At 49.6% G+C, this 27,655-nt stretch overlaps 1 protein-coding gene across 1 annotated transcript; it reads left to right on the top strand.

Annotated features, from left to right (window-relative positions):
• Nucleotides 1-13: 13 nt before the first annotated feature.
• CNGB1 (cyclic nucleotide gated channel subunit beta 1) lies at nt 14-27,655 on the top strand (the record flags this gene model as incomplete). Its single annotated transcript, XM_032486426.1, has 16 exons — nt 14-127; nt 920-1,077; nt 2,162-2,317; nt 3,264-3,472; nt 4,544-4,594; nt 4,853-4,939; nt 6,769-6,833; nt 7,704-7,826; nt 12,128-12,269; nt 13,026-13,185; nt 14,910-15,007; nt 15,104-15,187; nt 17,979-18,097; nt 18,359-18,505; nt 24,535-24,751; nt 27,338-27,655. Coding segments are annotated over exons 3-16 (1,893 nt in total), but the record flags the coding sequence as incomplete, so codon positions are not given.

Raw genomic sequence — 27,655 nt, 5'->3', positions numbered from 1 at the left:
CAAGCCTGTGTCCTTGCAGGGAGAGGCTGCCCTCCCAAGATGATGAGGCTGAAGGGCTCAGGGTGCTGTCACCAGCTGTATCGCCTGTGGTCGCCTGGTCGGACCCTACCAGCCCACAGGGCACTGAGTAAGTGGGCGCTCCCTCTGGGGTCTCAGGGAGTCAGAAGCCTGGGTGGGGATGGGTGAGCAAAGGGAGGTGAGTTGGGGGAGCACGCATGTTTTGAGAGCCCTCCACCCCAAGGCAGACTGTGCCAGTGGCTTCCAAGCAGTAAGACAGGGCTGGGTCTCCTGCCCAGGTTGCTTCTGGCTGGCTCAGGAGTTCTGCAAAATCAATCTGAAGGATGGGCTCAGACTCTGGGTCCAGCCATGTCCAGAGCCACAAAGAGTGGGCCCTGGAAAATCCTCATCTTTATAAGCTTGCCAGGTGATTCTGATGCAGCTGGTCTGTGGAACAATGTTTAGAGGCCTCTGCGAGGGCATTGGGATCTGAGTCTCTGGCGTCTAACTGTCCCAAGGGCTGGGCCAGTGGGAGATGTTTTCCTGAAGGGTATACATAGCCCTGTCTCCTCTCTGATCTGTCCTGTGTCTCATGTGAACCCCAGACTGGGGCTAACAGCCCTTAAATGAGTTCCAAGAGTTTCCCCCCAAATCACAAGCAGAAACCAAGTTTTTTTTAGAACTGCTCATCTGAATCAGAGCCTGCATGGTATGTTTTCTGAAAGTTGGGCACCTGGGCATTATTCCAGACTGTGCTTCCTCCAAGCAGATATTAAAGTAGATTTGATGTTTCTGATGTCAGAAGAAAACTGGGGCAGGATTTACCCCCTCAGGCCAGATGGGATACAGAGCCAGTTCTTGCCCGGGGGCACAGGGGTCCCTTCCCACGCAGCCTGCTCAGCCCTGGGTGGTGTGTCTGCAGTGACCAGGACCGCGCAGCCTCCACGGCCAGCCAGAACAGCGCCATCATCAACGACCGGCTCCAGGAGCTGGTGAAGCTTTTCAAGGAGCGAACGGAGAAGGTGAAGGAGAAGCTCATCGACCCTGACGTCACCTCCGACGAGGAGAGCCCCAAGCCCTGTGAGCCCAGAGCTGGGGGTGGCCCACCTGCCAGGGGTGGAGCTGGGCTCCTTGAGCCCCTATCAACTCGTGGGGAGGGTGGTCCCAAGGAAACGACTGGGATGCTTGAGAGAAGCCCAAATCCCCACTCTTTGGAGTTTTGTGTCCCCTGTGTGTAGGCTTAGCTTGTGTCCAGGGGAAGGAAGAAGGTCAAAGTTCTGACCAATGAGCCACTCCCTCCCCCAGGGCAAGTTCCCTTGTTGACCTTCTGCCCCTTTCCCCCTGACAAGCCGGTGCTCGCTCCACCCTGGGATGTACCTCAGGGTCTTACACTCGGATGGTGTCCATAACCCACTCTAGAACGATACAGCCTTATTTTCCAGAGGCCTCAGTTGCAATATTCTTATGGGCCTACTGAAAGCTTCCTGCTTTCAAGGTGCCAAGAGGAAATAAATACCATATTCTCTTGCCAGGGGGGACTCCTGGGTCTTCCCAAAGGAGGTTTGTGCTTTAGAACTTACAGTGCGAGCAATGGACCTACCAGAGCCTGACTTCACAATCCTAAAGCTAGAAGCGTAGCCATGTTGAACCTGTAAGAACCAATCGCTAGGTTAATAGCAACATCACCTAGATGCACAGGAAGGCTGGGATCCCATTTGGTGTCTTATTTTAGAGATGAAGGAGCTGAGATTCCTGCTCTGAAAAACCTAGAGCAGTGTCTCCCTAATTCCTGGCCCTGGGTGGTGGAAGTGGAAGTCCTGGGTATGAGATGCCCCTAGACCTCTAGAGGGAACCGAGCGAGACCAGGCACAGACACACAAGCAGATACTCAACTTGCCCAGAAACACCTCGCTTCAGGCAGCTCCTGAGAGTTGGTCCCAGACAGATAGCTGGGGAGGGTGTTTGGGGCAGGTGCCCAGTTCACTATTAAAGAGGACCTGTGGGTTTTGCAGCAAGGAGAGCACACAGAGTTTGCAGGAGGTTGTGGGATGGCACCAGGGTCCCCTCAGCTCCAGTTCCAGAGTCTGCAGTTGGGGGCCTTCTCTTTGCACCTTCTACCTGAGCCTCAGGGTTGGGTCTGATGGTCACTGGTGTCATCCCATAGCCCCAGCTAAAAAAGCCCCAGAGCCAGCTCCGGACGTGAAGCCCGCTGAAGCAGGGCAGGTGGAGGAGGAGCACTATTGCGACATGCTCTGCTGCAAGTTCAAACGCCGCCCCTGGAAGAAGTACCGGTTTCCCCAGAGCATCGACCCGCTGACCAGTGAGTCCTGCATGGGCAGTGGGCGTTGCCACCACATAACGTGAGAGGGCAGGAGGTGGGGGGTAGGCGCAGCACAAGGGTGGGGCCAGAAACAACCGAAAAGTCCCCTGACTAGGAGCATAAGATCACACCCATCTTACAGACAAGAAAACTAAGGCACAGAGAAGTTAACTGGCCTAACGACACAACTAGTTGGTGGCAGACCCAGGACTCCTGACCCTTATTCAAGACTTTTTTTTCCACTCTGCTCTTGCTGGTTCCTTCCCAGAGCTGCTGCTCTGAGCAGAAAAGGGGAAAATTTCTTCCAACAACTGAAGGGAATTCCTTCTCACTTGCCTTTTAGCCCATTGTATATTTTTTCAGAAATAACAACCCTTCATGTGTGCACAGCACTTTACAGTTTACAAAGGATCTCCCTGCCTTTTTTTACCTGACCTCTCCTTGTGACTTCTCTGAGGACAGAACAGGCGCCAGAGAGGGACTTTCCAAGGTTACACAAGAAGTCATTTAGGGGGCAGGACTCCAACCCTGGTGTCCACTAGTCCTTTAAAAAAATGCCCAGGTGACCTCCACTCTCCATCTATCCATGCCCCTGTATGCATCTGTCCATCTTTCTATGCATTATCTACTATTACAACTTTACAAAAGCAGGAAACACATCTTTGGAAAATTTCAACAAGAATAAGAGCAAAAGGGTTTTCTAGTTAGCTGTTTATTAACTAATAATGACCCCATATGCCTTCCTCAGGGTACTCGGTTTATTAGGGCCCAGCCAGGATTTATTTCTATATCAAAGATAGTTTTGCATACCCTCTCTCCCAAGTTACAGAAGGGCCACATACACTGCCTGTAGGAAAGCGCAGACAGACAAGTGGAAAGCAGAAAGCCCCACCCAAATCCCTCAGGCTGACTTTCTAGCACATTCTTGCCCCCTGCCTGCCCCCAGACCTGATGTACATCCTGTGGCTGTTCTTCGTGGTGCTGGCCTGGAACTGGAACTGTTGGCTGATTCCTGTGCGCTGGGCCTTCCCCTACCAGACGCCGGACAACATCCACCTCTGGCTGCTGATGGATTACCTGTGCGACCTCATCTACCTCCTGGACATCACCGTGTTCCAGCTGCGCCTGCAGTTTGTCCGAGGCGGGGACGTCATTGTGAGTCACAGGCAGGTGAAGGGGGGGCTGGGGGCTGACCCTGCAGCCAGCGCCTTTGTGGGGCTAACCCTTGATGCTGTGATGGAGAGGAAGAGAAATGAGCAAGGAAATCTCAGGGATGCCGGCCCATGGTTATTCAACAGCATGGTGGCTTATTTCACACATCTTTGATACATTCAAACTACACACATCAAATATTGCTTGTGGGCAAAATGGTTCCTGGACCACCTGATGGAATTAGAGATGAAGAAGTGGTCCAGAGAATGCCCTTTAGAGCAAACAGAACTGGTTCAAATCTGGGCCCTACCAGAATTAGCTGTATCTCCTCTCAGAGCCTCAGTTTCCTCATCTGTAAAATGGGGATAATAATCACTCCCACCTCATACCATTGCTGTGAGGATCAATGGAAGTGACATATGCAGAGCACTCAGCACAGGTAACTTCTGGCAATTGACATTTCCTGACGGTCCTGCAAAAAGCATGCTACTTGGCCCAGTTTGGGACCCTGTACTCTGATGCAGGCCCTGCTTACCAGGGAGGAAACTGAAGTCCTGACTGACTTAACAGGGTCCCCATCTCCCTACACAGGCCACTTTTCAAAATTCCACGCTGGCAGAACCTGCTCCACTGTATACAGACAAGTTGAGGTTATGCCTCTAAAAAAATTCAGAGAAAAGAGAATTCCCTGGGTAGCCTCTTTCCTGGTCTGATCAGAGCAGTAGCTAGCTCCTCAGTGGATAAGGTTGAAAATGGTCCAGGTGAGACCAGTGTGCTGAGAGAATAGCTCTGTATCCTCGCTTTCCATCCAACAAGTCAGAATTGAGCTGGGTGGCCTTGGACGACTCCCTGCAGCCCCGAGCTCAACCTCCCCACCAGCAGGCCCACCTGCAGGCCCACCTGCGGACTGGGAGGCTTTCACAAAAGTTCCGCTAGTCCATTAGGCTCCGTGGCCATGGGGCTGTTGCTTTGATAGGAAGGTGGAGATTCTGTGGAGATTACCCTTGCTGCTCCAGTGGGGTCAGGGGTTAAGCTCTTAGGCCACTTCACTGTCATTATTCCATTTTATTACAGACGGACAAAAAGGAGATGCGCAACAATTACCTGAAATCTCAGCGCTTTAAGGTGTGTGCCAGAGACCTTGGAAGGTGGTGTCTCTGGGGGCTTTGCATACTTTGGGGCCAGTGTGACCCGGTTCCCCCAGGACCGGCATGGGCCGGGTAGCCAAACAGAGGCTTGCTGGTGGCATGCCCTAGTTTCAGCCCCTCCAGGGGCGTTCTGACCTCACCTTTCCATTGAAGGTGGAGACCCCCACCACTCACCCCATCCCACAACCCCGGTGTTACCTGTTTTACACACCGTAGTGTCTCGCTGACATTTCAGATGGACATGCTCTGCCTCCTGCCCTTGGACTTTCTCTACTTGAAATTCGGTGTGAATCCCCTCCTGCGCTTGCCCCGCTGTTTGAAGGTAGGACGAGTGGGCTTCTCCATCCAAGGCCTTTGGCTCCTCCATGCTCTGCGCCAGTACTGGCATCTTCACATCTGCCCTGAGCAGCACCAGGGATGCATGGCCCGAGGGAAGATGGGAAATTCCTTACAATTGTTAGTGCTTCTTAATGGTTGCTCTGTGTTAGATATTCTTCTGGAGGCTTCACTAGTGCTTATTCCTCAACCCTATGAAGTGAATATTGTCAGTACCAGCATTTCTTCTTTGTGATGGTCTCCATCTAAAAGATGGGGAAACGGAGGCTTAGAAAGCTTGGGTGGCTTGCCCAAGGTCATAGGAGCCAGGAAGTACCCAGGATGGATTTGAATGTGCATCGTTGGTTGTTGTCCTTACAGTGTCACTACAGCCATTCCTCCTGCCACTGGGGCAGAGCCAGTGTCCCAACAAGGATGACAAAATGCAGAGTGGTGACCTGGCAACTGTCCTTTAATGCAATCAGAGTGGACAGCTAGTCAGAGCACTCAGGATCCCCCTAAATGGATTTTTCTGGCAAACCAATTAAATTCATCTTTCTCCTTATGTGATGCCTGATGCCTCCTCCTCAAAGGGGTAATGAGCGAACTTACAAAAGAGGCAAAAGCAGTAACTTTAATAACCCAGAGAAACAGGGCAGAGACAAACTGCAAGAATGCAAGTACCCTGATGAGAAGAAAGCACATCTTGCTGAAACTGAACACAGAAGCTGCTTCCGAGCTTCCTGGCTTCCCAGAGGAAGAGGGAAACTGGAAGCAGCACCAGCCTTGTCTGACACATGCCAGCCTCCTGGGGGCTGTCTGGTTGCTTTAGAGCCAAACATTAGAGTGAGGAAGGTTGGGTCCATAGCCCATGTTTTTATCCCAAATGCAAGAGTGGGATCCAGATCTTGGTTCACGTAGTGGTAGCGAGGGTGAGTAACTCACACACCTAACGGTTAGCAGGACTCAGAGGACACAACTCTTCGGGTCCAAAGTGGGGATCCAAGTCTGTGATCCTTCTTCATCCCGTGTAAACTCAGGGTGGAAATTAGAATGAACACCTGGGCGACAGCTAGTGTGGCCCACAGGGGATCTTCATCAGTGTCATCTTCAAAGGTCAAACAGTCCATGTGCAGAGATCAAGAGGCAAGTGTAGCGTGATGGAAGGAGCTTGCAGTTTTGAGGTGGATCTGGGTTTGAACTCTGGCTCTGTTACTTACCAGCTGTGTGTTTTGGGCAAGTTCCTGAACTTCCCTGAGTGCCAGCTTCCTCTCTGTAAAAGGAGAATGGTAATACACACGTCATATGTGAGTAGGTACTAAGATAACATGTATCAAGTACAGTCACACAAGTGCTCAGTAAAGAGAAGTCATTCTTATACTTTTTATTCTTCTTTTTATTATTACAGTAAATAAGCCTTTGGAGGAGATCATTGAGGAGTGTTAGGGATGCTGTTTCTTTATATAATTGTTATCCTTATAAGTAAACATGGAAAACAGGTCCTTAACCTGGGATGCATGTACACGAAAAGTTTCATGGTGGGATTCAGAAGGTCTAGGAGTCCCCTGAATCTCTATGCAAACTGTAAGAACACTGGTTATATGTAATTTCCAAGGAAGAGGGGCCAGGGTTTCCATCACATTCATAAATGGAGTTTCTGACTCTCACTCCTTAAAGGGCTAAGGACCTCTGATTTTCAGTGTTCATTCTCCATCCCTCTCCTGCCAGGGGGCTGCAGAAAGAGCCCTCAGTCCTGGCACCCGTGGGGAATGGGCCACCCGTGAGAAGGGAGGGCAGCACCCCAGGCGGTTCCTGATACCTTTTTCTTCCTCCCAGTACATGGCCTTCTTCGAGTTTAACAACCGCCTGGAATCCGTCCTCAGCAAAGCCTACATTTACAGGTGAGACCCCTAAGGCCGCACACAAGCACACACACATGCATGCACACACAGGACCCAGGACATTTGCAGCGAGAATGGAGCAGGCACTCTGCCCTCACTGCCTTCCCTGTGGGCTCTCCTGGCCCTGTGGGGCCCCTCGCCACTGCCTCCCACCGGAAGCTGGGCCTCTTCCTGGCCCCTCTGTGAAGGGATGTTTGTTTTTTAGAGAACAAGGAATGTCCTGTTTCCCCCAATTGTGAGGTGGGTACACACAGGTTGACCAGGGCTCCTCTGCATTTCCAGGGAGCTGGGCCTCTATTTGGCCTCAGCTCAAGGAACTCACCCTCAACCACTCAAACACAGAGAGGTGGCTGTAAGGACACAGTGGGCTGCCTTTCAGATGTCACTGTCTTGCGGATGTCCAAGCTTGGGACACAAGACCGGCCTGGCCACGCTCAGGGACAGGGCTCCTTTCCACATCTCTCATGGAGTAGTGCTTCCCTGCATTCTTTAGTCCCTTCTTTGCCCCTCTGCATGGATGCATACCCCCTCTCCCCACCCCAGCTCATCTACTTCCCCAGAACTGTCTACACATGGAGCTCTGTGCCAATTCCAGACCCCAGTCTAGACAACTTTTTGTTTAACCATCACCATTTCTAACTGGTGCAGGCTCAAAAGAGCTGCTGGTTGGCCCAGTCCAGCCGTTGGTTCCCATCGGCCAGGTGTCCATCCCACCCCGCATGGCAGGGCCATGCGGCTCCAGCGGCGGGATCTCTGAGGTGGGCACTGGGGGAGGAGAAGACTGGCTTGTCCCTGCAGTCCCGACACCTGGGGGCGATGCCACCATCACTCTTTCTGCTGCTGTGTTCATACCTTTCTTTCCTTCTTCAGGGTTATCAGGACCACAGCCTATTTGCTCTACAGTTTACATTTGAACTCATGTCTGTATTACTGGGCATCGGCCTATGAGGGTCTCGGCTCCACTCACTGGGTTTATGATGGTGTGGGAAACAGGTGAGCCATAGTCTTCCTCTTAATAATAATTCATGGCCCAAAGACTCCCTGAAAGGAGCCCCACTGCTGCCACATTGCCGAGGCCACCTTGCTCCCAAGGAATCACTGACATAATAAGGCTCAAGGTTCACATCTCCATGACCTCACTAATCTAGTATTTCCTGAGCACCTGTCATGTGCCAAGCAGAGGGGGATCACAAACATGAACAAGACCTGCTAAAAAGATCCTTTCAGCACCCCAAGGTCTAGTAGAGTTGGCCAGGTGACCACATGTGTGTGTCCTCTATCCCATGGGCATGGTTGAGTCAGGGGGAGGCCAGAGAATTCTGCTCAACAACACAGCTCCCTGGGCATCGCTAGCCGTGGAGGAGCTGGCAAGCTAGGTGAAATCTATTTGCCAGTCCAGAGGGCTGCCGTACATTGTGGGCTGTGTTGGTGGTGGTGATAACGATGATGATCGTGCTGATAATAATAACAACAACAGCAAGCATTGGAGACGGCTTGTACGGACTAGCCCTGTTCTAAGCACTTCACATAGTAACTCACTTAATCTTCCCAACAACCACGCAAGACAGATACCATCATCATCCCCGTTTTGCAAATGAGGTGATAGATGTGAAGTGAGTTCCCCAGGTCACAGAGTTCATAAGTTTGAGAGAGCTGGGATTTGAACCCAGACAGCGTGGCGACAGAGTCTTAATTGTCTTCCTGCCCGGTGCTGTAGAGGGTTTGGGGAGGGGGCTTGGGACTGTCAGTTCTGAAAGGTAAAGTTTGATCTTGGCCTTGGTGGGTGGAGAGAAGGGGCAGAGAACCTCTCGGGGAGCGAACGGCATGAAGAATAGTGTGGAGTTACAGAACAGTGGAGTCAAGGAGCTGGGAACAGTCCTGTGTGGCTGGAGGGGGTGGGATGTGTGGAAGTAACTGGAGAGGGAGGTGGGGTCAGGTTGCCAAACAGCCTCCCACGGCGGAGTCAGCCTCACCTTCTAGAGCTGGGCTGTCTGATACCATCCACTGGCCACACCCGGCTACTGTACTTGACCTGCAAGGGCCACTGAGATGCATACGCTGTAGGTGCAGAGAACACACAGGACTTGGAAGACAGGAAAAAACATGTAAACTTTCTTATTGATAACTTTCAAGGTATTGGTTACATGTTGATATGGTATTAATTTTGATTTGGGGGTTAACTAAAATACATTTTAAAATTAATTTCACCTGTTCCTTTTGCTTTTTGAAAGTGTGGTTACTTGAAAATTTTAAATTATGTGTGTGGACCACATCACATTTTTATTGGATAGCGCTACTCTAGGCAATGGGGAACCAGCCAAAGTTTTTTTCACTTTTCTTTGATATATAAATTTATATATATAGTGATTATAACAGAAAGATAGGAATATGCTCTGCTTTACTATATTTCTTTGATTCTAAGATGCAGTTAATTAATTTTATGACACAGGATTTAGTCAATACAGTTTTTTGGGGAAAAAAGAAATATTATACTAAATGTACACATGGATTATAAAATTATCCCAATCTTAGAAATGTAAAAGTGTGAGGAAAATGCTACTAAAAGGTAATAGAATAATATAATATTGCGCATATTTTCCCATCAGTAAAATTTTGAAAACCATGATATCACTGCCCCCCCATACGGAGATCCCACCATTTATTTACCCATTTCCTTATCAGTGGCCACTTAAGGTATCTCCAGTTTTTCAGGATGACACGATATTGCAGGAACATCTGTGTATAGGAATCTGTGTCCTCTGGTCTGTTTTCTCATAATAAATTCATAAAGAGGGAAGGCAGGGCCAAGGGTATGAACATTTTATGAAGATTTTTTTAATGATTATTATTTTAGTTAATAGACTATTTTTTTAGGATAGTTTTAGGCTTACAAAAAAGTAGATTGGAAAGTACAGAGAGTTCCCATATATACCTCCTTATTTTTAAGGCTTGGATGCTTATTGAAAGCTACCCACTTAAACTCTCACCTCTTGCCTTTCAAAGCCCAGGGGAATCTCAGAAAGATGACTCTCCTGAAGATGGCTGATTGAAGGATGGACAGGAGGACAGGCAGGAAGCAGACGGACAAACCCATTAGGGGGATGCTGATCTGTCTGTTGGGACAACAAAAAGGCCAAGTCAGGGTTTGCGTGATGACGGGGATGGAGGACAGTGCGGGAAGACAGAAGCACATGGGGTCAATGTCGTCGATGAGCCTGGAGATTCAGAGCACAGGCTTTAGAAACAGGAGTCCAGGGGGTGATTCCCGGCACTGCCACCTGTTATCAGTGGGTGAGTCACTTCTCCTCTCTGAGCCTCAGTTTCCTGATCTGCCAGATGGTGCTGATCATGGGACCCACATCTTGAAGAAGTAACTGAGGATTACGTGCATCTGAGTCCTGGTCCAGGGCCAGGCCATAGCGGGTACTCGGTCAGCTCTGGTGACAAAAAGGCAGAGGAAGAGTCCAGGGGTCAGCGAGTCACCTTGGGTAGGACCTGCCTCACCCTGGGCTGTGCCCACTAGTGATGCAAAATGCTCTCAATCCAGCTGTCAACACTTTGACACCTTCCACACAACAGGTCACTAATGTTCCAGTGGCTTCTTTGTAGTGATTGTTGGTTCCAAACATCCCCTACTCCTTACAGATGCCCCAACCTTGGCCACAGTGCCATCAGCTGTCACCTTCTGTGATGGGCCTGTGGCCTGAGGGGGAGCCACACCTAAATAGAGAGTCCCAGGGTCCGGGGCAGTCCAGGCAGGCAGGAGGGGAGTCCTGTCATCAGTCGTGGGGTGGAGTGTGTCGGAATGGGGTCAGGGCCCAGCACTCCTTCATCAGCACCGGCCCTGCTCCCTATTCCCTCGGCTGCACCCATCCACAGCCTTGCTCCTGGCCAGACCATTCCTTCATTCACTCATTTACTTATTCATTCACTCATTCATTCATCCCCTCACAAGGGGATGGAGAGAGGACCTGAAGGCCCCTTCTATGCAAAAAGAACAGAAGCTATTCAATAATAAGATTTTTTTAATGATTATTATTTTAGTTAATAGACTATTTTTTTAGGATAGTTTTAAGCTTACAAAAAAGTAGATTGGAAAGTACAGAGAGTTCCCATATATATCTCCTTATTTTTAAGGCTTGGATGCTTATTGAAAGCTACCCACTAAACTAGTTACCCTTGCTCTGTGACCTTGGGTAAGGCCCTCACCCTTTCTGAGACAGTCTTCCCATCTACAAGATGGAGATAGGATTACATGCAGATTTCTCATCAATAATAAGCCCGTGCCTGGACAGGAGTCAGTGACCCAACTTCCTAGCTCTGGCCATTCTTACGGGGAAGCCTGCACACCAGGAAAAGGGTTCCTAACATGGGATCTAGAGATTTAAGGGGGTCACAATCCTCCATTGAAGTTGGCTACATTTTGGGAGCAGGCTGGCTTTTCCAAGGAGAAGCTTCCTAGCTTTCCTTAGATTGTCAAAGGGGTTAATGTCCCAACAGGCTAAGAACCTACGTCCTGGGCTGTGCCTGGCACCCATCACAGGCAGGCCTGGGAGGACTAGCAAGCAGGGCAAGGGGAGGATGGCGCTGGCTGGCTGGGACTTCCCTCTGCAGAGACTTGGGGAGCTCTCGCTGCTCCGCAGTGGAAGGGGCACACTTCCCTGGCAGTGTTACTCTTTTCCAAATGAGATTCTCTGGGGAACCCCAAGATCGGCAAAGCATAAGCAGTGAAGGAGGATTCCTCCAGAAGTCCAATGTCATGGCTAATAATAACTTCCAAAATAGTGACCACTTCTTGAGTGCCTGCTATAGGCCAGGGGCTTGAGGCCCTGAGTTCCTGGTATATCAGGACACTGGAGCCAGGACAGGCTCCGGACAGCTCCTGTGCGCTGGGAGGAGGACAGGAAGTACAGGAAAGCCGTCTGAGAGTGCCCTGGGTTTAGGCCCTGCTGATCTCACCCCTGGGAGGGCAGTCTGAAGGTGTGGACAGGTGTGTGAGGGACTCTTGCTGCTGTGTGATAATTAGACAAGCTCGGGGCATTTCCTATGCCTTTTACCACATGGTAGGACCCCATCACCCACACCTCTGTCTCCGACCAAGCCAGACAGCACCTGTGAACATGCTCTACAAGCTGCAGAGGGCTCTGTGGGCGGCGGGAGAGGTGGGGTTTTGCATTTAGGAGCTGTGACGTGTTTTCTCTTTTGCACATCGTGCATCTTTCCGAGCCAGGCTGCCCAGGCTGTGTAGGTTGGGGCCTGTGACGACTGAGGTCCCCTTCCTCTTCTCTCCCTAGTTACATTCGCTGTTACTACTGGGCTGTGAAGACCCTCATCACCATTGGCGGCCTGCCCGACCCCAGGACACTCTTTGAAATTGTCTTCCAGGGTCTGAACTATTTCACGGGCGTCTTTGCTTTCTCCGTGATGATTGGACAGGTAGCTGGGTCACTAGTCTGCCTGCAGGTCCCCTCTCCCTCCCTTGGCTGCCAGAAAAGTCACCATCTGTGCCTGTTCCTATTAGACTAAGCCCAGGAAAGAACACTGGACTGAGAGTCAGGAGCCTGGAGCTCTGGGAGCTGCTGGGTGAAGGGGTGGTGATGGGGGGGCAGGTCCCATTTCCTCTCTGAGGTTGCTTCCCATTTGAAATGTCAGTCCCTTCAGGACATCTGGAGAGCTGAGATGAATGGCTTTCTGCAGAGGCTGAGGATTTGGACTGTTTCCTTGGAGAAAAGCCCCTGGTAGATTCTAATCTGTGTGTGTTATGGGCAGAGGGGTGTAGCTCATATTGTAGTCAGTGCATGAGGCGGCCATCAGGGGTCCTCAGAGTTACCTTTGAGGGGCTCTGACTGAGGAGCAGTACACCTGGTTCGACACCGAGGGGCCACATTGTACCAGATTCAGCCTAGTCGGGTTCCCACCTTGTGTGGCCCCAGGGACCTGAGGCCACCTGAGGGGCCAGTAGCCTCTCTCATCCATGTCCACACTGGAGGCAGAACTTCCCCTGTTGGCCACACCTTTGGTGTGGACCTGGAATTCCCCCTCTCTCCTGCTTTCCACCACCCCCACCCACTGCTGCAAGCATGCACCCTGGTCCATGTTAAGAAACTGTGCCCATGACACATGTCCCCAAAGCCCGTTTCAGGGCCCCACTCTGACCCAGTGGCTTCCTTGACCACCCCTCCTTGCCGCCAGATGAGAGACGTGGTGGGGGCCGCCACCGCGGGACAGACCTACTACCGCAGCTGTATGGACAGCACAGTCAAGTACATGAACTTCTACAAGATCCCCAGGTCCGTGCAGAACCGTGTCAAGACCTGGTACGAGTACACCTGGCACTCCCAAGGCATACTGGGTAAGACTGGCCCTCCGCTTCCCTGGCCTCCTGCTCCCATCAGCTGCCCCCACCCAGCGCCCTGCCTTCCTGGGCCCTGCCCTCGTCCTGTGTCCCTGAGGCTGTGAGCACTGGGGCCTCTCTTGGCTGCGGCACCAACATTTAAGTGAGAAGGGCCTAGGGAGGACTTCAGAGTGCCCCATGCTGGGCCATCAGGAGACTCCTGAAGACCTGAGGGGCTTGTCTCCTGAATGCCCTGCCCCACCTTGAAATGCATCTCCATTCGAAGATGGAAGTACAATTGAAGTCAGGAGGAAAGGAAGACTTCCTGTCTCTGTCTCCCTTTTTCTTCATATGCATCCATACATATCATATATATTTTGTAGATTTTTGATGTTATACTTTGCTTCCAAAATTGGCTAAAACAATGCATTTTCATTCAGTGTGGTTTCTGCTTTCATGTCAATGATGAGGTATGCTCAGTAATTCTTGCAAAGTGTAAGAATCTTACCTGTAAATTGTTTCCAAATGTAGTGATATTTAATGGACTCTAAATGGATTCCTTAGTGAAATTTGAATATGCTAATTATATGTTAATTGACTTTTTTTTTTTTAATGTTTCCTTTTTTTATCTTTAGGAGCTAGTAATTTTGCTTTCAGAGCCTCGACATCCTTTTGGAGGCCTCTGAAAAGCTTGTAGGCCTCTGGCAGTGTGACCTAGAGTCCCCCAAGGCCCTCAGCAAAATGAAAGCCCCTCCCCCCCCCTTTTGTGGGATTCATGTCTCAAAGAAGCCACACTTCAGGCCCAAGTTCTCCTGAGCTGGGGATGTTGGCAAGTCTGTGGACAATGCACATGACAATAGTTTCCAAGGCATGTTCACTTCCACTGTCTTATTTCATTCCAGTGACAGCCTTGTAACATCATTATCATTGCCCCCTTTCACAAGGCCACATATTAAGGATCGGAGAGGGCTCTGACCTGCCCAGGGTTGCACAGACCCAGCACTTGAGCCCTAAGCTAATGGTGGTACAGTGGGTGGGGAACAGCATTAGGGCCTGGAGGGGCATCTCCTGTCTCTAGTTACCAGCTCTCTGTTGCGCACTGTAGACCCCATGGTGGGCAGACATACTGCTCTCCCAGGATAGGCTCTGGACCACATTACCTGGCTGGGGTCCTGATTCCATCCCTTGGGTTGTGTGGCCATGGGCAAGTCACTGCCCTCCCAAGCCTCCCTTCCCCTGTCTGTAAAGTAGGTTATAGTAGTGGGGCGCCTCTTGGGCTGCTGGGAGGATTTAATAAAATCACCTTGGTGAAACATTCTGTAAAACAGTGCCTGGTACAGTAAATGCTCCACATACTTTAGTTCTTGCTAGTGTTCTTCTTATAACGTGAGTGGAGAAGACAAACCATTGGCAAACAATTGCAGTAAAAGGCATTATAAGTGCTATGGCACAAGGACTGATAACATAATAGCTGGGTAGAAGGATGTCAAGGGAAGCCTTCCTGGAGGAGGTGACATGAGTGCTGGGTTCTGAAAAATGAATGAACGGGGTTGTTCCCAGCAGAGAGAATGGCATTGGCAAAGGCCTGGAGGTAAAGAGGGTACCCTCCCAACCTAGAATGGTTCTGAATGGTAGAGAAATGGTGTGCCACGGGCCCAGCCAGAGCAGTGTGGGCTCAGCCCTTTGGGTGTGAGGGAGGGGCCTGGCCATGTCTCTGACCCTCGCCAGGCTCTTGTTTGCAGATGAGTCAGAGCTGATGGTGCAGCTTCCAGACAAGATGCGGCTGGACCTCGCCATTGACGTGAACTATGACATCGTCAGCAAAGTGGCGCTCTTCCAGGTACGACCGATCCAGGGGCCCCACGCTCGGGACTCTGGGAGGCCCCGAACCCACGCCTTCCTCTAAACAGCTCCTTTCCCCTCCTCTCGGGGCCAGGGCTGCGACCGGCAGATGATCTTCGACATGCTGAAGAGGCTCCGCTCGGTCGTCTACCTGCCCAACGACTACGTGTGTAAGAAGGTGAGAGACCCGGGGCAGTCGCAGCATGGTCAGGGATTCACAGCCCCCTGCCTGCTGGGAGCCAGGCTGGAGGGGGTGCCTTTGCAGGCCAGTGAGGCTTGCAAGCCTGGGGGGAGCAGGATTGCCAGTGGGAGGAGCACGGCGAGCTGACCCCGGGGCTCTCAGATTGTTTGGCCCAAGGAGGCTTTGTCCAGCTCCAGGCACTGAACTCAGATGTGCCTCTGGCCTGGCTCCCTCTTCATGGGAACATGGGGGCTAGGGTGAGGAACGCCACTTTACAGAAAAAGAAAGTGAGGAACCTAAAGAGGGGCAGGGTCTTGACCGTGTAGATGGAATTTCTTCCAGGGTCTTGGTCTTCCTACCAGGAAAATGGGGCTGAAGAAGGGGTGGGATAGGTCAGAGGTTGCAAAGTGATGGCTCTTACGTAGGATCAGTCCACAGATGTTTTATGAGTGGTTTTTTTTTATCTACTCCAAAAAAAAATGTTGAATTAGTCTCCAACCTTTAAAACTTGGAAGGTGTCACATAAAAATCCAGATTTCTAGCTGAAAACAGAAAATCTGCTAGCACTGAGTCCCACTTTCCCAAATAGCAAGAGTAAGCTGGAGTGGTGAAGGGGCTGGCTGAAGGTCTCTCCTGATGCCACAGGCCCCACCACCCTCCACTGCCCCATAGGCTCCCTTCTCTCCTTTACATCACCCACCTGATTATGGGAAACATTTCGGTTTGAATCCCAGGGCCAGACAGTGTTTAAGGCCCTTTCTGCTCCCATTCTTTGGGATTCAAGGTGAGACCAAGGTCACTCGGTGAGTGAGTGATCGGGGTCGGGGAGCAGGAACCAGATTTCAGAGCTGTTAGTAAGGCGAGGTGTGTGTGCAGGGGTGAAAATATTGCTCAAGAACCTCTTGTAAGACTTAGGTACCTTCAACCCAAGGAGGCCCCCATCTCCAAGTTGTATGCTGTGCAGCGGTGAAGTTTCTGGAAGCCGAAAGCTGTGGGGAGGAGGACGAGGATGGTGCCGGTGGCTGAGAACTTAAAGCTTCAGCCTTAGAGGCCAAGAGAGGTTTGGGAGCCAGAGAGTGATTTGTCTGACATTGGAGCTACTTCTTAGCTGTGCAGCCTTGGGGAAGTGGCTTGCCATCTCTGAGTCTGGCTCTTCTCATGGGTAAAGTAGGGATATTGATGGTACTTCCCTCATGGGGTGGTTGTGAGAATTGAAAAAGGTGTGCCTGCGAAGTCTGGTCCTGTGGCTGGCACAGAGCTGTGCCATTGCCGTTGCTGTCATCCTCAAGGGTAATGTAGACTTTAATTTCCAGGAGGAAAAGTGAATCAGATTGTTGGGGAGTTTGCCGTGGGAGCTGCAGGGAGCACTTGGTGAACATGTGTGAATGGCGCCCTCTGCTGTCAGGTTTTGCTCTGTGACAGTCTTGCTGACACAACCCCCCAAGGCCAGCCCTGAACTACCCTGGGCTGGTTAATGAGATGAGGGTGAGCTCTTTCCACCCCTCACACTTTGGCCCTGTGTCAAACCGGACACTGAAACAGAGAAACAAAATTTCCTTCCTTTTTGTTAAGAAGATCCTGCATGTGTGAAATGTCCAGGAAACATTGGTCAAATGAATCAGAAGTGTAAGCCACTTACCTGTCCTTGGTCTCTCTCCCTTTAAATGGGCCAAGTGTGAGGTAGCGGGCCAGGGCACAGCCCGTGAGGGCACGAGGATTGGACGGTGCATGGCAGACCCAGTATTTCTGATTGTAGTCGGAAACAAGCTATTCCTTCACGCATTCATTCATTTGGTTTAATTTGGGATTAAGACCCTTGTATCAGTCTGCTAGAGCAGCCATGACAAAGTACCAAGAATGGAATGGCTTAAACAACAGAAGCGTATTGTCTGACAGTTCTGGAGGCCGAAAGTCCAAGATCAAGGTGTCGGAGGGGGAGGTTCCTTTTGAGACAGCGAGAGAAGGATCTGCTCCAGGCTTCTCTCCTTGGCTTGTAGATAACTGTCTTCTCCCTGCGTTTTCACACTGTCTTCCCTCTATGACTGTCTCTGTCCCCAAATGTCCCTTTTATAAGGACACCAGTCATACTGGATTAGGGGCGTGTCACTCAACTCCAGTATGACCTCATCTTCACTTAGCTAATTACATCTGCAATGACCCTATCTCCAAATACAGTCACACTCTGAGGAGCTGGGGGTTAGGAGTCCAACACATAAATTTGGGGGAGTGGGGCACAGTTCAACTCGTAACAACCATGAACTCTGGAACTAGAACCCCTGGATTTAAATCCCAGCTCTGCCTTGGCCTAGCTTTGTAAATTTGGGCAAAGAATCCCTACCTCAGAGGGCTGTTAAGGATTAAGCAGGCTCAGTCGCGCAGAGCACTTAGAACAGTGCCGGGCAGATATGGGGGAGGCATAGGTGTCAGCTTATTGTATGAACCACTGTGAACCTTTCATGCCTCTGGCTCTCCATCCCAGCACATAATTGAGAATTTGCCAAATAGCATCACACCTGCACTTCCTTGTCTAGTGCTTTCCTCTCCATCACACCACTCACTCCCCACTGTAATGCTGTCAGGCAGGCAGGCCATCTTCCCAGTCCACAGATGGAGAGACTGAGGCCCCAGAGGGGAAATGACTGTCCCCACACTATACACCAAAGTTGGTGTCAGGGCTGAACCCCAGCCTGGGTTCCTCCGTGCTGTACCACCAGCCTCCGGCCCCAGCCCCACTGCTTTGGGTCGCCTTTGTGTGATGACAGAGGGACTCCCCCCTTCTCTGTTTCAGGGGGAGATAGGCCGGGAGATGTACATCATCCAGGCGGGACAGGTGCAGGTCTTGGGTGGCCCAGATGGGAAGGCTGTGCTGGTGACGCTGAAAGCTGGATCTGTTTTTGGAGAAATAAGGTCAGAGAGGGGTGACATGAGGGGACTTGGTCAACGGCTGGGGGAAGGGGGTGGCCAGTGGGTAGGACCACGTCCTCTAGGGCCCTTTGGTAGAAACTGCTGTGGATATGGCCCCGTACCTGCTGACACGTGCAGGTGGGCCCAGCTCTCACCTGCGTGAGGCCATCATTGTGCTCCAGGCCGGGGGTTGGAAATGAAGATATTAGTGTGATCCAGACTGCAGCCTCTGAAGGGTCTGACCTCCCTCCCTCTCTGCCCCAGCTTGCTGGCTGTTGGGGGCGGGAACCGGCGCACAGCTAACGTGGTGGCCCACGGGTTTACCAACCTCTTCATTCTGGATAAGAAGGACTTGAATGAAATTTTGGTGCATTACCCCGAGTCTCAGAAGTTGCTCCGGAAGAAGGCCAGGTATTTTTTTTTTTTAATTAAAAAAAAAATCTATGTATACTTTAGTGTGCATTTCTTAAGGACTAAGACTTTTTCTTACACAACTGTAGTAGCTTGCTTCAAATCAGGAAGTTCAATATTGAAACAATGCTGTTATCTCAGCCCTAATCCATAGTCAAATTTTGTTAATTGTCCCAACAGTGTCTTTTACAGTTTTCTTTTCTTCTTCCTGGATCCCATGTTGTAAGACATTGCCCAATGACTTTGGTCTCTCTCCATCAGGGATTGAAGTGCCTCTCCTTTCCCCTCTGTTTAATGATTTTGACGTCTCTGAATAGGTTCTGCGTTTTGGGCAGGAATTGCTCATAAGTGATGTGTCCTTCTCAGTGCCGTGATGCTGCTTTCTCCCAGTACTGATGATGTTGGTTAAAGTTTCTGTACCCTAAAGTTATGATTTTTCTTTGAAATTAATGAGTACTGAGTGGGGAGTCACTTTGAGATGACGTAGACTTCCTGTTCCTCGTCTAACTTTAACTCACTACTTTCAGCATCCACTGAAGGTTCCTTGCAATGATTGCCACAATGGTTGCAAATGGTCGTTTTCTAACTCCATCATGGCTTCTACATTTATTAGCTAGCATTCTACTGTAACAAGAGCTTTCTTTTCTTTCTCACTTGTCCATTCATTTATCTATTTGTAACAGTATGAATTTGCTTTATTCCATGGATATCCTGTTACAGTCATTATTTTGATGCCTAAATTGTTCCAGATTGGCCACTGGGTGCCTCCTCAGGCTGGCTGTAGTGAATCTTTGTTACATCCCCCATCATATTTTAGCACCTGCTTGTTTATAGGCACGCTAAGGAGTCCTGGACTCACCTAGTCCTTTCCCTGCCACATTCCCGGAAATGGCCATTTCTCCAAGCGGGCTTGATTCCTTTTAGAGGGGAATGGTTTTTAGAAACCAGGATCTGAGTACTAAGTGGTTTCATTGCTAGTGGGGTGCTATTAGGCCTCCACAGTGGACAGAGCTGGGAAATATACCCACATATACACCTGTCTGTAGAAATGCAAATATATATACATGTGTGTGTATATATATATACACACACATGTATATATATATGTATATATATATATATTGTATATATATATATACACACACATATATATATATATATACACAATATATATATATATATATATATATATTGCACATACAGGTACAGATATCTCAGCATGTACTTCTTGGTCTGTGTCTATCTGCATCTCTATACATCTCTATCTCTATTTCCACCTAGCTAGCAATTTCAATCCAGCATCACAGAGTTCATTCTAATCTTTTTTTCCATATTTGTATATTCTCTAACACTGAAAAATTTGACTCCCTTTATCCTTATTACATTTATTCACTTATTCAGTCCTACAAGATAGAGAAAGCAGGACCAGAATGCCTGTCCCTTACTGCTGGGAAGAAGGACTCCTTCCAAGTAGAAAGCAGTTCTTTGTGCCTTTGGCCTGAGTGCCTCTGATGGAGGTGTTGTGCTCAAAGTTACGTGGATTAGTTCTGTTTTCCTCCCTTTAGTGTGGTGGTTCTGTTCATTTGATACACAGTGAGGTTCACACGTTTTGGTTTGCATCCATTTTAGGGTTTCCCCCACCCTGATCCTTGTTGATTTTTTGTGTTTTGAATGTGTAGAACATTAACATGGCAGAATGTTACAAAACAGCGCGCTCAGAGAAGCGGCCAGACTCTCCCCCAACCTCCGTTGCCACCCACCCTCTGTAGGAATCCAAACTCAGTAGTTCCACTTTTTTCTTCTTGTGTTTCCTTTTGCAAAAATAGGCAGCTCCATGAACATTTTCTTATTTCCCTTTCTGTCTGACACGAAGGGTAGCATACTGTAGATTCTCTTTTGCACTTGGCTTTTTTTCACACAACAATAAATCCTGAAGAACATTCTCTATCTGTACACAGACAGCTTCCTCATTCCTTTTGACAAACTGCAGAGCATTCCTATGAGTGGGCACTTAGGCTATTTTCAGTATTTTTCAATGATAAATAGTACTGCAGTGAATAACCTTGTGTGTCTTTATGTTGTGTTGTTGGGGAGTGGAAAAGCAGGTTTTTGCTTTCAGACCCTTAGACCAGGTTTCAAATTGAGTGATGAAGGCAGTACGTTGTGGTAGGAAACGCATAATAGGCTTGGAAGGCTGATAGGGCTCAAATCTGGTCCATGCTAGGTACTGGCTGTGTGACCTTGGGTAAGTTACTTACCTTTTCTGGTCTCAGTTTCTCCACTGTAAAATAAGGATTGTGGAGATGATTAAGTAAAATAATGTTGTGTCTCCAGCAGAGGGCCCGGCACATGGAGCGCTCAATAACTATAAATAATAATTGTTCCTTTTTATCCATTAAGTTCTGTCTATAATTTTTCCATGGATAAAAGGATGAAGCCTTTTTAATTCACCTGTCTGCTGGATAGCCCTTGCCTTTATCACAAATTCTTATTTTCTATTTCAGTCACCATAAATAAACTGACAGAGAATGGTCATGATAAAGGGAACAAACTCACCAACATTCATTCACAATAATTTATTGAGCATATAGTTCAAGGCCCTGGGGACACAGCAGGGAATAAAGCAGCTTACCTCCTAGTTGGGGAGACCAACAGTGGAGAACTGAATGTGTCAGCTGGGGATAAAGGCCATAAGGAAACGTAAAGTCACAGAAGGGAGATTTGTGAGCTCAGTTGGTCAGGAAAAGTCATCCTGGGGAAGTGGCATTTCAGAGAACTGCACAGAGTGAAGAAGTGAGCTGGGGAACTGCCTGCAGGGAAAAGCATTCCAGCATGTGCAAAGGCCCCTTGGAGGCACGGACTCAGTATACCCTCAGACCAGCAATCAAACGAGCATAGCTTGAATGGGATGGGAGATGTGGAAGGGATAAGATTGGGTAGGACTTTGTAGGTGAGCCTTGCAATGGCTTTGACTTTTACCCTGAGGGAGATGGGAGCTATGCAGGATTTATACTGAGGAGTGACTTACTGTGACTTAGGTTTTTACTGGATCCTTTTGGCAGCCCCTAGGTGAGTGGATGTAGCCCCAATGTTAGAGTATAGCACACACAAGGCGCTGTTTTAGTCGTAACCCCAAAAATCAGTACTCAAGGGCTTACGTGGACATTTGCAGATGTGCACAGATCAGCGAAAATTTTGAGTCCCCCGAAGTGCACATTCCCTGCTAAAGTTGAAAAAGGTGACCCGCTGCCTTCTTGTTTCGGCTCATATTGTAAACAAGTACTTTTTTTTTGTGGTCCACTCTGGACCACATGATTCACATTTTTGTGATTTTTATTGGTGATTTTGCTATTAAAATGGCCCTGGGGGTAGTGCTGAAGTGCTGTCTGTGTTCCTACGTTCAGGCCTGGGTTAGAGAGCCAGAAGTTCGTTCTAAATGAATCAATGGTTTATATTAAATAAGATGTCTTTAAACAGAAACACACACAAGACCAGACTATGGAGCGATCAGGTGATGAAAATGTGTTGAGAGGCTCACAGGAACGGAATCCTGTATTCCCCTCAGAAGCGATGGGTCAGTAGTCACTAACTCAGTGTTTGCAGGGACTTTATAGAATTTAACTACCATGGATAATGAGAACTGATGGTTTATGGCTGAGAATGGGCACCAGGTTCCCCTCACCTTCCTTCCTCCCCCCTGCAAGGGGAGATCTGCTCAGAAAAGCCATGCTTATCGCTGTCATCCCGTTCCTGTGGCTGGGTTAGGTGTGGGTTTGGCAAATCAACTAGGATCCCTCAGAGGCTCGCTCCTGACTATGCCTGCAGTGTCCTGGCGTGAGGCAGCCAGGGGAAGGAGGGGGCCGATGGGCCTTGAAGTCCAGAGGGGACCGTGGCATGATTCATCAGAGGCTAGTTCTCTGGACAGGCAAGCTTGCGGAGAGAGGCAGGGGATCATGGACGAGCTCAGCCCATCCAAGGAGAGATGGGTGTGAGACCCACAGGGCCTGGTGCTGTCTGAGTTGCTGGGAGCCACATGTGGGATTCTGTCCAAGCTCCCCACTTTACAGACGGGGGAGTGGGCTGAGGCCCCAAAGAAGTAAGATGCTTGGCTCTGACTTTGCCGTTCCAAGAAATGAGGCAGAGAGGTCTCAGGCATGCCACTCTCTCCAGGGGTGAATTATACAGTCATTATAGTGAAGTGCGTGTCATCTGAAAATGAGGATAAATGTTCTTAATCTGGAAATGTCCCAGAGCTGGCTCGATGTTTCAAAACAGAGACAGCCATTAGCAATCAGCAAAGGTCCCGTAGATGGTTCTTTCGTGTCATTTGAGTACCACGCCGAGCCTTCCCGCAGACTAGAGTGCTGTGAATTATGGACTCAAATAACACAGGTGACAGAGCCGGTCCTGTAAAAGGCTTCTGATGAATTATCATGTTTATGGTCTCCTGGGGGAGCCTCAGTTAGAAAACGCAAGTCTTGGGCAATTAATATCAATATGCACAATTTAAATCCGTTGCCTCTGATTAGATAAGCAGCCAGTAATGGCCTCATTTTTAAACAAACAAGTTTTGCTGGAACCCTGATGTATGAATTTGCCAATTAGTTGTCTAGGCCCACTAGACTGCAGGCAAAACTCATTTGTTCTTGAGCCAGACCACTCATCACATATTTGTAACATGAACAATCCCTTATAAAAGGCTGAGGCTCTCTTTGATGGAAAATTCTCCCGTTATTTAGAGAATCAGGGTGGTATATTGCAGTTAGATCTGGGTTGTAACTCTGTCTCTGCCACTTCCTAGCAAATTTGGCTGCCACTCTTCCCATTCTGAGCCTCAGTTTCCCCAACTGTCAGTAGAATAATCCCAGCCCTTTCCATGTCACAGAGTATTGTCAGCGTCCAAGAAAATAATGACTACAATGCTGTTTAGTAATCAATAAGACCTGGGGCGTTGGAGTCAAAAGCATGGGTTTGAATTCCAGCTCTGCCACTTCCTAGCTGTGTGGCCTTAAGAAAGTTACTCACTTCCATAACCTCATTTGAAACAAGGGAGAATAATAGGACTACCTGTGAGGATGATGTGAGACTACAGGACAAGTGTACATCACTTACCTACTGCTGCATAACAATGTTACCACAAGTTGAGTCACTTAAAACCACAATATTTATTATCTCCGAGTTTCTGTGGGTCAGAAGTCAGGGGGATGGCTTGGGTGAGTCCACTACAAGGCAGTAATCAAGGTGTTGGCCAGTGCTGGGTCTCATCTCAAGCCTTGACTGGGGAAGGATCTGCTTCCAAGGTCCCATGGTTGTAGAACTGGGGGCCTCAGTTCCTTGCTAGTTGTTGGCTGGTGGCTCCCCTCAGGTTCTTGCCATGTGGGCCTCTGCCAAAGTGGCTGATCGCTTCATCTCCCAGCAAGGGAGAGAGTCTCCTTGTAAGACAGACCACAATCCTATGTGACACATTCACAAAAGTGACATTCACTCACCCTTGCTGTACTACATTGGTTGAAAGCAAGTCATGTGTCCCACCACCCTCAAGGGGAGGGAGACACACAGAGGTGTGAACACCAGGAAAAGGATCACAGGGGGTCACCAAAGAATGACTGCCTGTAAAGGACTGAGCACAGGGTCTGATGAATCCAGACACTCAGTAAGTGTTAACAGTAGTGATGGTGATGATGGTAAAATGACACGCAAAAGAAGGAGAAGCAAAAAGCTTGGGCTCTCTTTCACCTGGGCATCCTATTTCTGATTCCATATATTAAAGTCTCCTTCATTTCCTGTGTGACCTCAGAAAAGTTACTCAGCCCCTCTGAGCCTCATTTATAAGGTGCCAACAGTAAGACCCACATAACTTCCATTGTTCTGATTATTCAGTGAGATGTGACACCTCAAGCAGTGCCATGCTGGGCTCAGAAAAGCTCAAAAACCGTTAGCTAAAACAACCGTCATCACACAATTCAGCGAAAGGGCTCTGCCAGAACCGGAGCTTGCCAGTGATGTTAGCGGATGCTGCTTTCTTTCAGGCGAATGCTGAGAAATAACAACAAGCCCAAGGAGAAGAGCGTGCTCATCCTTCCTCCGAGGGCGGGCACCCCCAAGCTCTTCAGTGCTGCCCTGGCTGCAGCAGGAAAGATGGGTGCCAAGGGGGCCAAAGGCGGCAAGCTTGCCCACCTCAGGGCTCGACTCAAGGAGCTGGCTGTGCTGGAGGCAGCTGCACGACAGCAGCGGTTGCTGGAACAGGTAATGTCGTTGGAGACCTAGCCACCTGGTCTGTCTCAGCCACGTGCCAGAAAGAAGGCTGAGGGGCCCACACACTGAATTTTAGGGAATATTTTTTCTTCTTTGAATCAGTCAGGACTCATTTGGTTGTGAGTGACAGAAATACAAGCGACAGTGCACATTTAAATTAACTTGAGAAAATAGGGAATTTATTGGGGGTAAGTCACTGAAAAGTTCAGGCAAGGCTGGATCTAAAAGTCCAAATGATGCCAACTGGATGAGTTCTGCCATTCTGTCATCTCTGCTTCCCTCAGGATGGCCCCAATCCCAGGCAGGCTTTAAGATGACATCCCCCAAGATTACATCCTCCTGGTTGAGCAGCTCCCACAGAAAGTACCTCTTTCCCAGTAGTTCCAGCAAAAAGTCCCAGGGCTCATAGTCATTGGACAGAATTGGGTCATGTGTCAATTCCTGAGCCATTCAGTGTGGTGCTCTGGGCAGACTGGCGCATATGCCCATCCCTGGACTGAGAGTTGGGTGTGGGGCAGAGAGGGCGTTCCCCCAAATGGAAGTCCGGGTGCTGTTGTGGAGGTAGGAGCAGTGGGAGTTGGGCAGGGATGTCTGTTACCAGACGACAGTGATGTTCTCATATTTAATGTTGTGTCTGTGACAATTTAACAGATTTGAAAGGAGAAGCCAAGGCAACAGGCATGGTGCTGGCTGTTCCCGCCCCCATAAATCTAAAGGGAATTTTAAAATTAGTTCTGGGGCTTTTTTCTGTGACTAATGCCAAGAATGCCAATTAGAATGATTGTGCTAATTATGGTTGTTCACGACTGCCCTTTAGGGAGGCTGCTGGGAAAGGGAGGATGGGGTTAGGCAGGAGCTCAGTGGCAGGGAGGGACAGCAGTGTCTGCATGACAGAATCCAATCCAGCCTGGTATCACAGCCCAGGGGACCCGTCCATTGGCCATTTGACAGCAGGTGTCTGGGGAGTGACACCAAAGTCACTTGGGGTTCTAAGACATTCTCCAGACTAGCCACAGACATGATTGGCTCACAAACTGTCAAGGGCAGGGTTCAGCTGGCAAGTTGGGGTCTTTAGTGCTGACTAGGGTCTGGGGCTCAGTGGACATGAGCTCCAAGAGTGTTCTCAGGACAGTGAAAGGTTTTATCTGAAATGGGGTTTGTTGCTTGTAAGTGTTAGCTCTTCACCCAGGCAGCTTGGAGATGTGAATTAAATTTGCATGCATGTTCTCATAAAAGGCAATTTTAGAACAGCCAGGGCAGAATGACAGAGTGCAAGGAGCTCTTAAGTAGCAGTCTAAGTACACAGGTCCAATCCTGGCTCTGTCACTGCCAGCCCTGTGACCTGGGAGAAGCTCCTCTAGGACCCTCTGGGACCCAGATTACTCATGGCTGCCACATTGGGTGCAGAATATCTTGAATACCTTTTATAAAAGCATTTTAAACCTGGTGAAGCACTTGACCAACCTCCTTGTGATCCTTCTGGTTCCACTCATAGCGAGATGCTTCGGGATGATCCCATAATGGGTACCATCTGGTCATCCTGCCCTGGAAGTGTGTTGTCAGAGTCTAGGGTGGAACATGCACACCAAAACATGCAGAAACACCAAGACAGAGGGGACGGCAGGTCCCCAGAGCTGCCTTGGGTTCTAGGGGGGTCTTGGCTCCCCAACTCCCACCCAGTTCCCTTCCTTCAACCCCCTATGACTTGAGCAAACATCAGGGGGGTCTCTATTCCTGATAAACATGCTGACTGCTCTCAGTTTAAACTCGACCACCACCTCAAGTGCATCTTGGTAGCTGTGGACCATCAGGCCTCCTCCTCTGGGGGCTGCTCCCTCCTGCTTCCTCCCATGCAGAGATGGGGTCGGACAGAGCAGGAAGGGCCATGGGAATCCACAAAGGCTTGGGTTTTCACCCAGTTCCCTAACTGTACCCACAGAAACCCCATCCACGGGAACCCTGCAAGCTGGAGGCTAGAGGTAACCACCAAGTCCCCAAATACAGGGGCTCAGCTCAGCCCAATGCCAGTGGCACCCAGACTGTTCCTCCCCTGGGGGGTCTCAACCTTTGAGACTTTCTGGAAAAGCGGCCAGGCCACAGCTGCGTTTGCACTCATCAGTCTTTACCTTATTTGCTTAGAGTTTTTCTCCTTCACCTGGGAGCACCCATTTCTGGTAACTGGGGCAGGCAAGGCAGACCGGCTGGGCTTTGCAGAGGCCTTGGTGGCTGTCCCTCCTGGTCACAGTCTCTCTTCCCTCAACAGCTCAGTGACCAATGCCAGGGCTCTGCCTTTAAACAGGCAACTTCATTCGACTTCCAGCCCTGCAACTCAGCAGAGACCTAAAAAATCCCAAAGACTTTTCACCAAATCCAACCAGGACTTTTAATCCTTAAACTTCCCCATAATATATTGTTTCTACTAAATAACCCTGATGCAGCTCTGCCCAACCCAGCCATTCCATTTCACCCACTGCACTCTACTATCTTCCTCCTCGGGGGTCTGAAAAGGGGGGGACTGGGTGTCCTAGACCCCTCCAAGACCCCTGTGCCTCACTAGTCACTCTTTCTGGATTCCAGGCCAAGAGCTCTGAAGACCCCACGGGAGAAGGGGGCTCGGTCGCTCCAGAACAGCCTGCACCCTTGGACCCTCCAGCCCTGCGCTCTCCACCACCTGCCCCCCAGAGGAGGCCTGACAGAGACGAGGAGGGGGCAGCCCAGCCCGAGGAGCACTCAGTGCGGATCTGCATGAGCCTGGGTCTGGACCCCAGCGAGCAGGTCCTGTCAGTGGAGATCCCAGAGGAGGAGAAGGAGGAGAAGAAGGAGAAGGAGGAGGAGAAGGAGGAGGAAGAGAAGGAGGAAAAGAAGGAGGAGGAGGAGAATAAGGAGGAGGAGGAG

The sequence above is a fragment of the Camelus ferus genome, chromosome 9, assembly GCF_009834535.1.
Source record: "Camelus ferus isolate YT-003-E chromosome 9, BCGSAC_Cfer_1.0, whole genome shotgun sequence".
Taxonomy (NCBI): domain Eukaryota; kingdom Metazoa; phylum Chordata; class Mammalia; order Artiodactyla; family Camelidae; genus Camelus; species Camelus ferus.
Note: the sequence above shows the minus strand (reverse complement) of the source record. Positions and strands in the feature narration are given on the sequence as shown.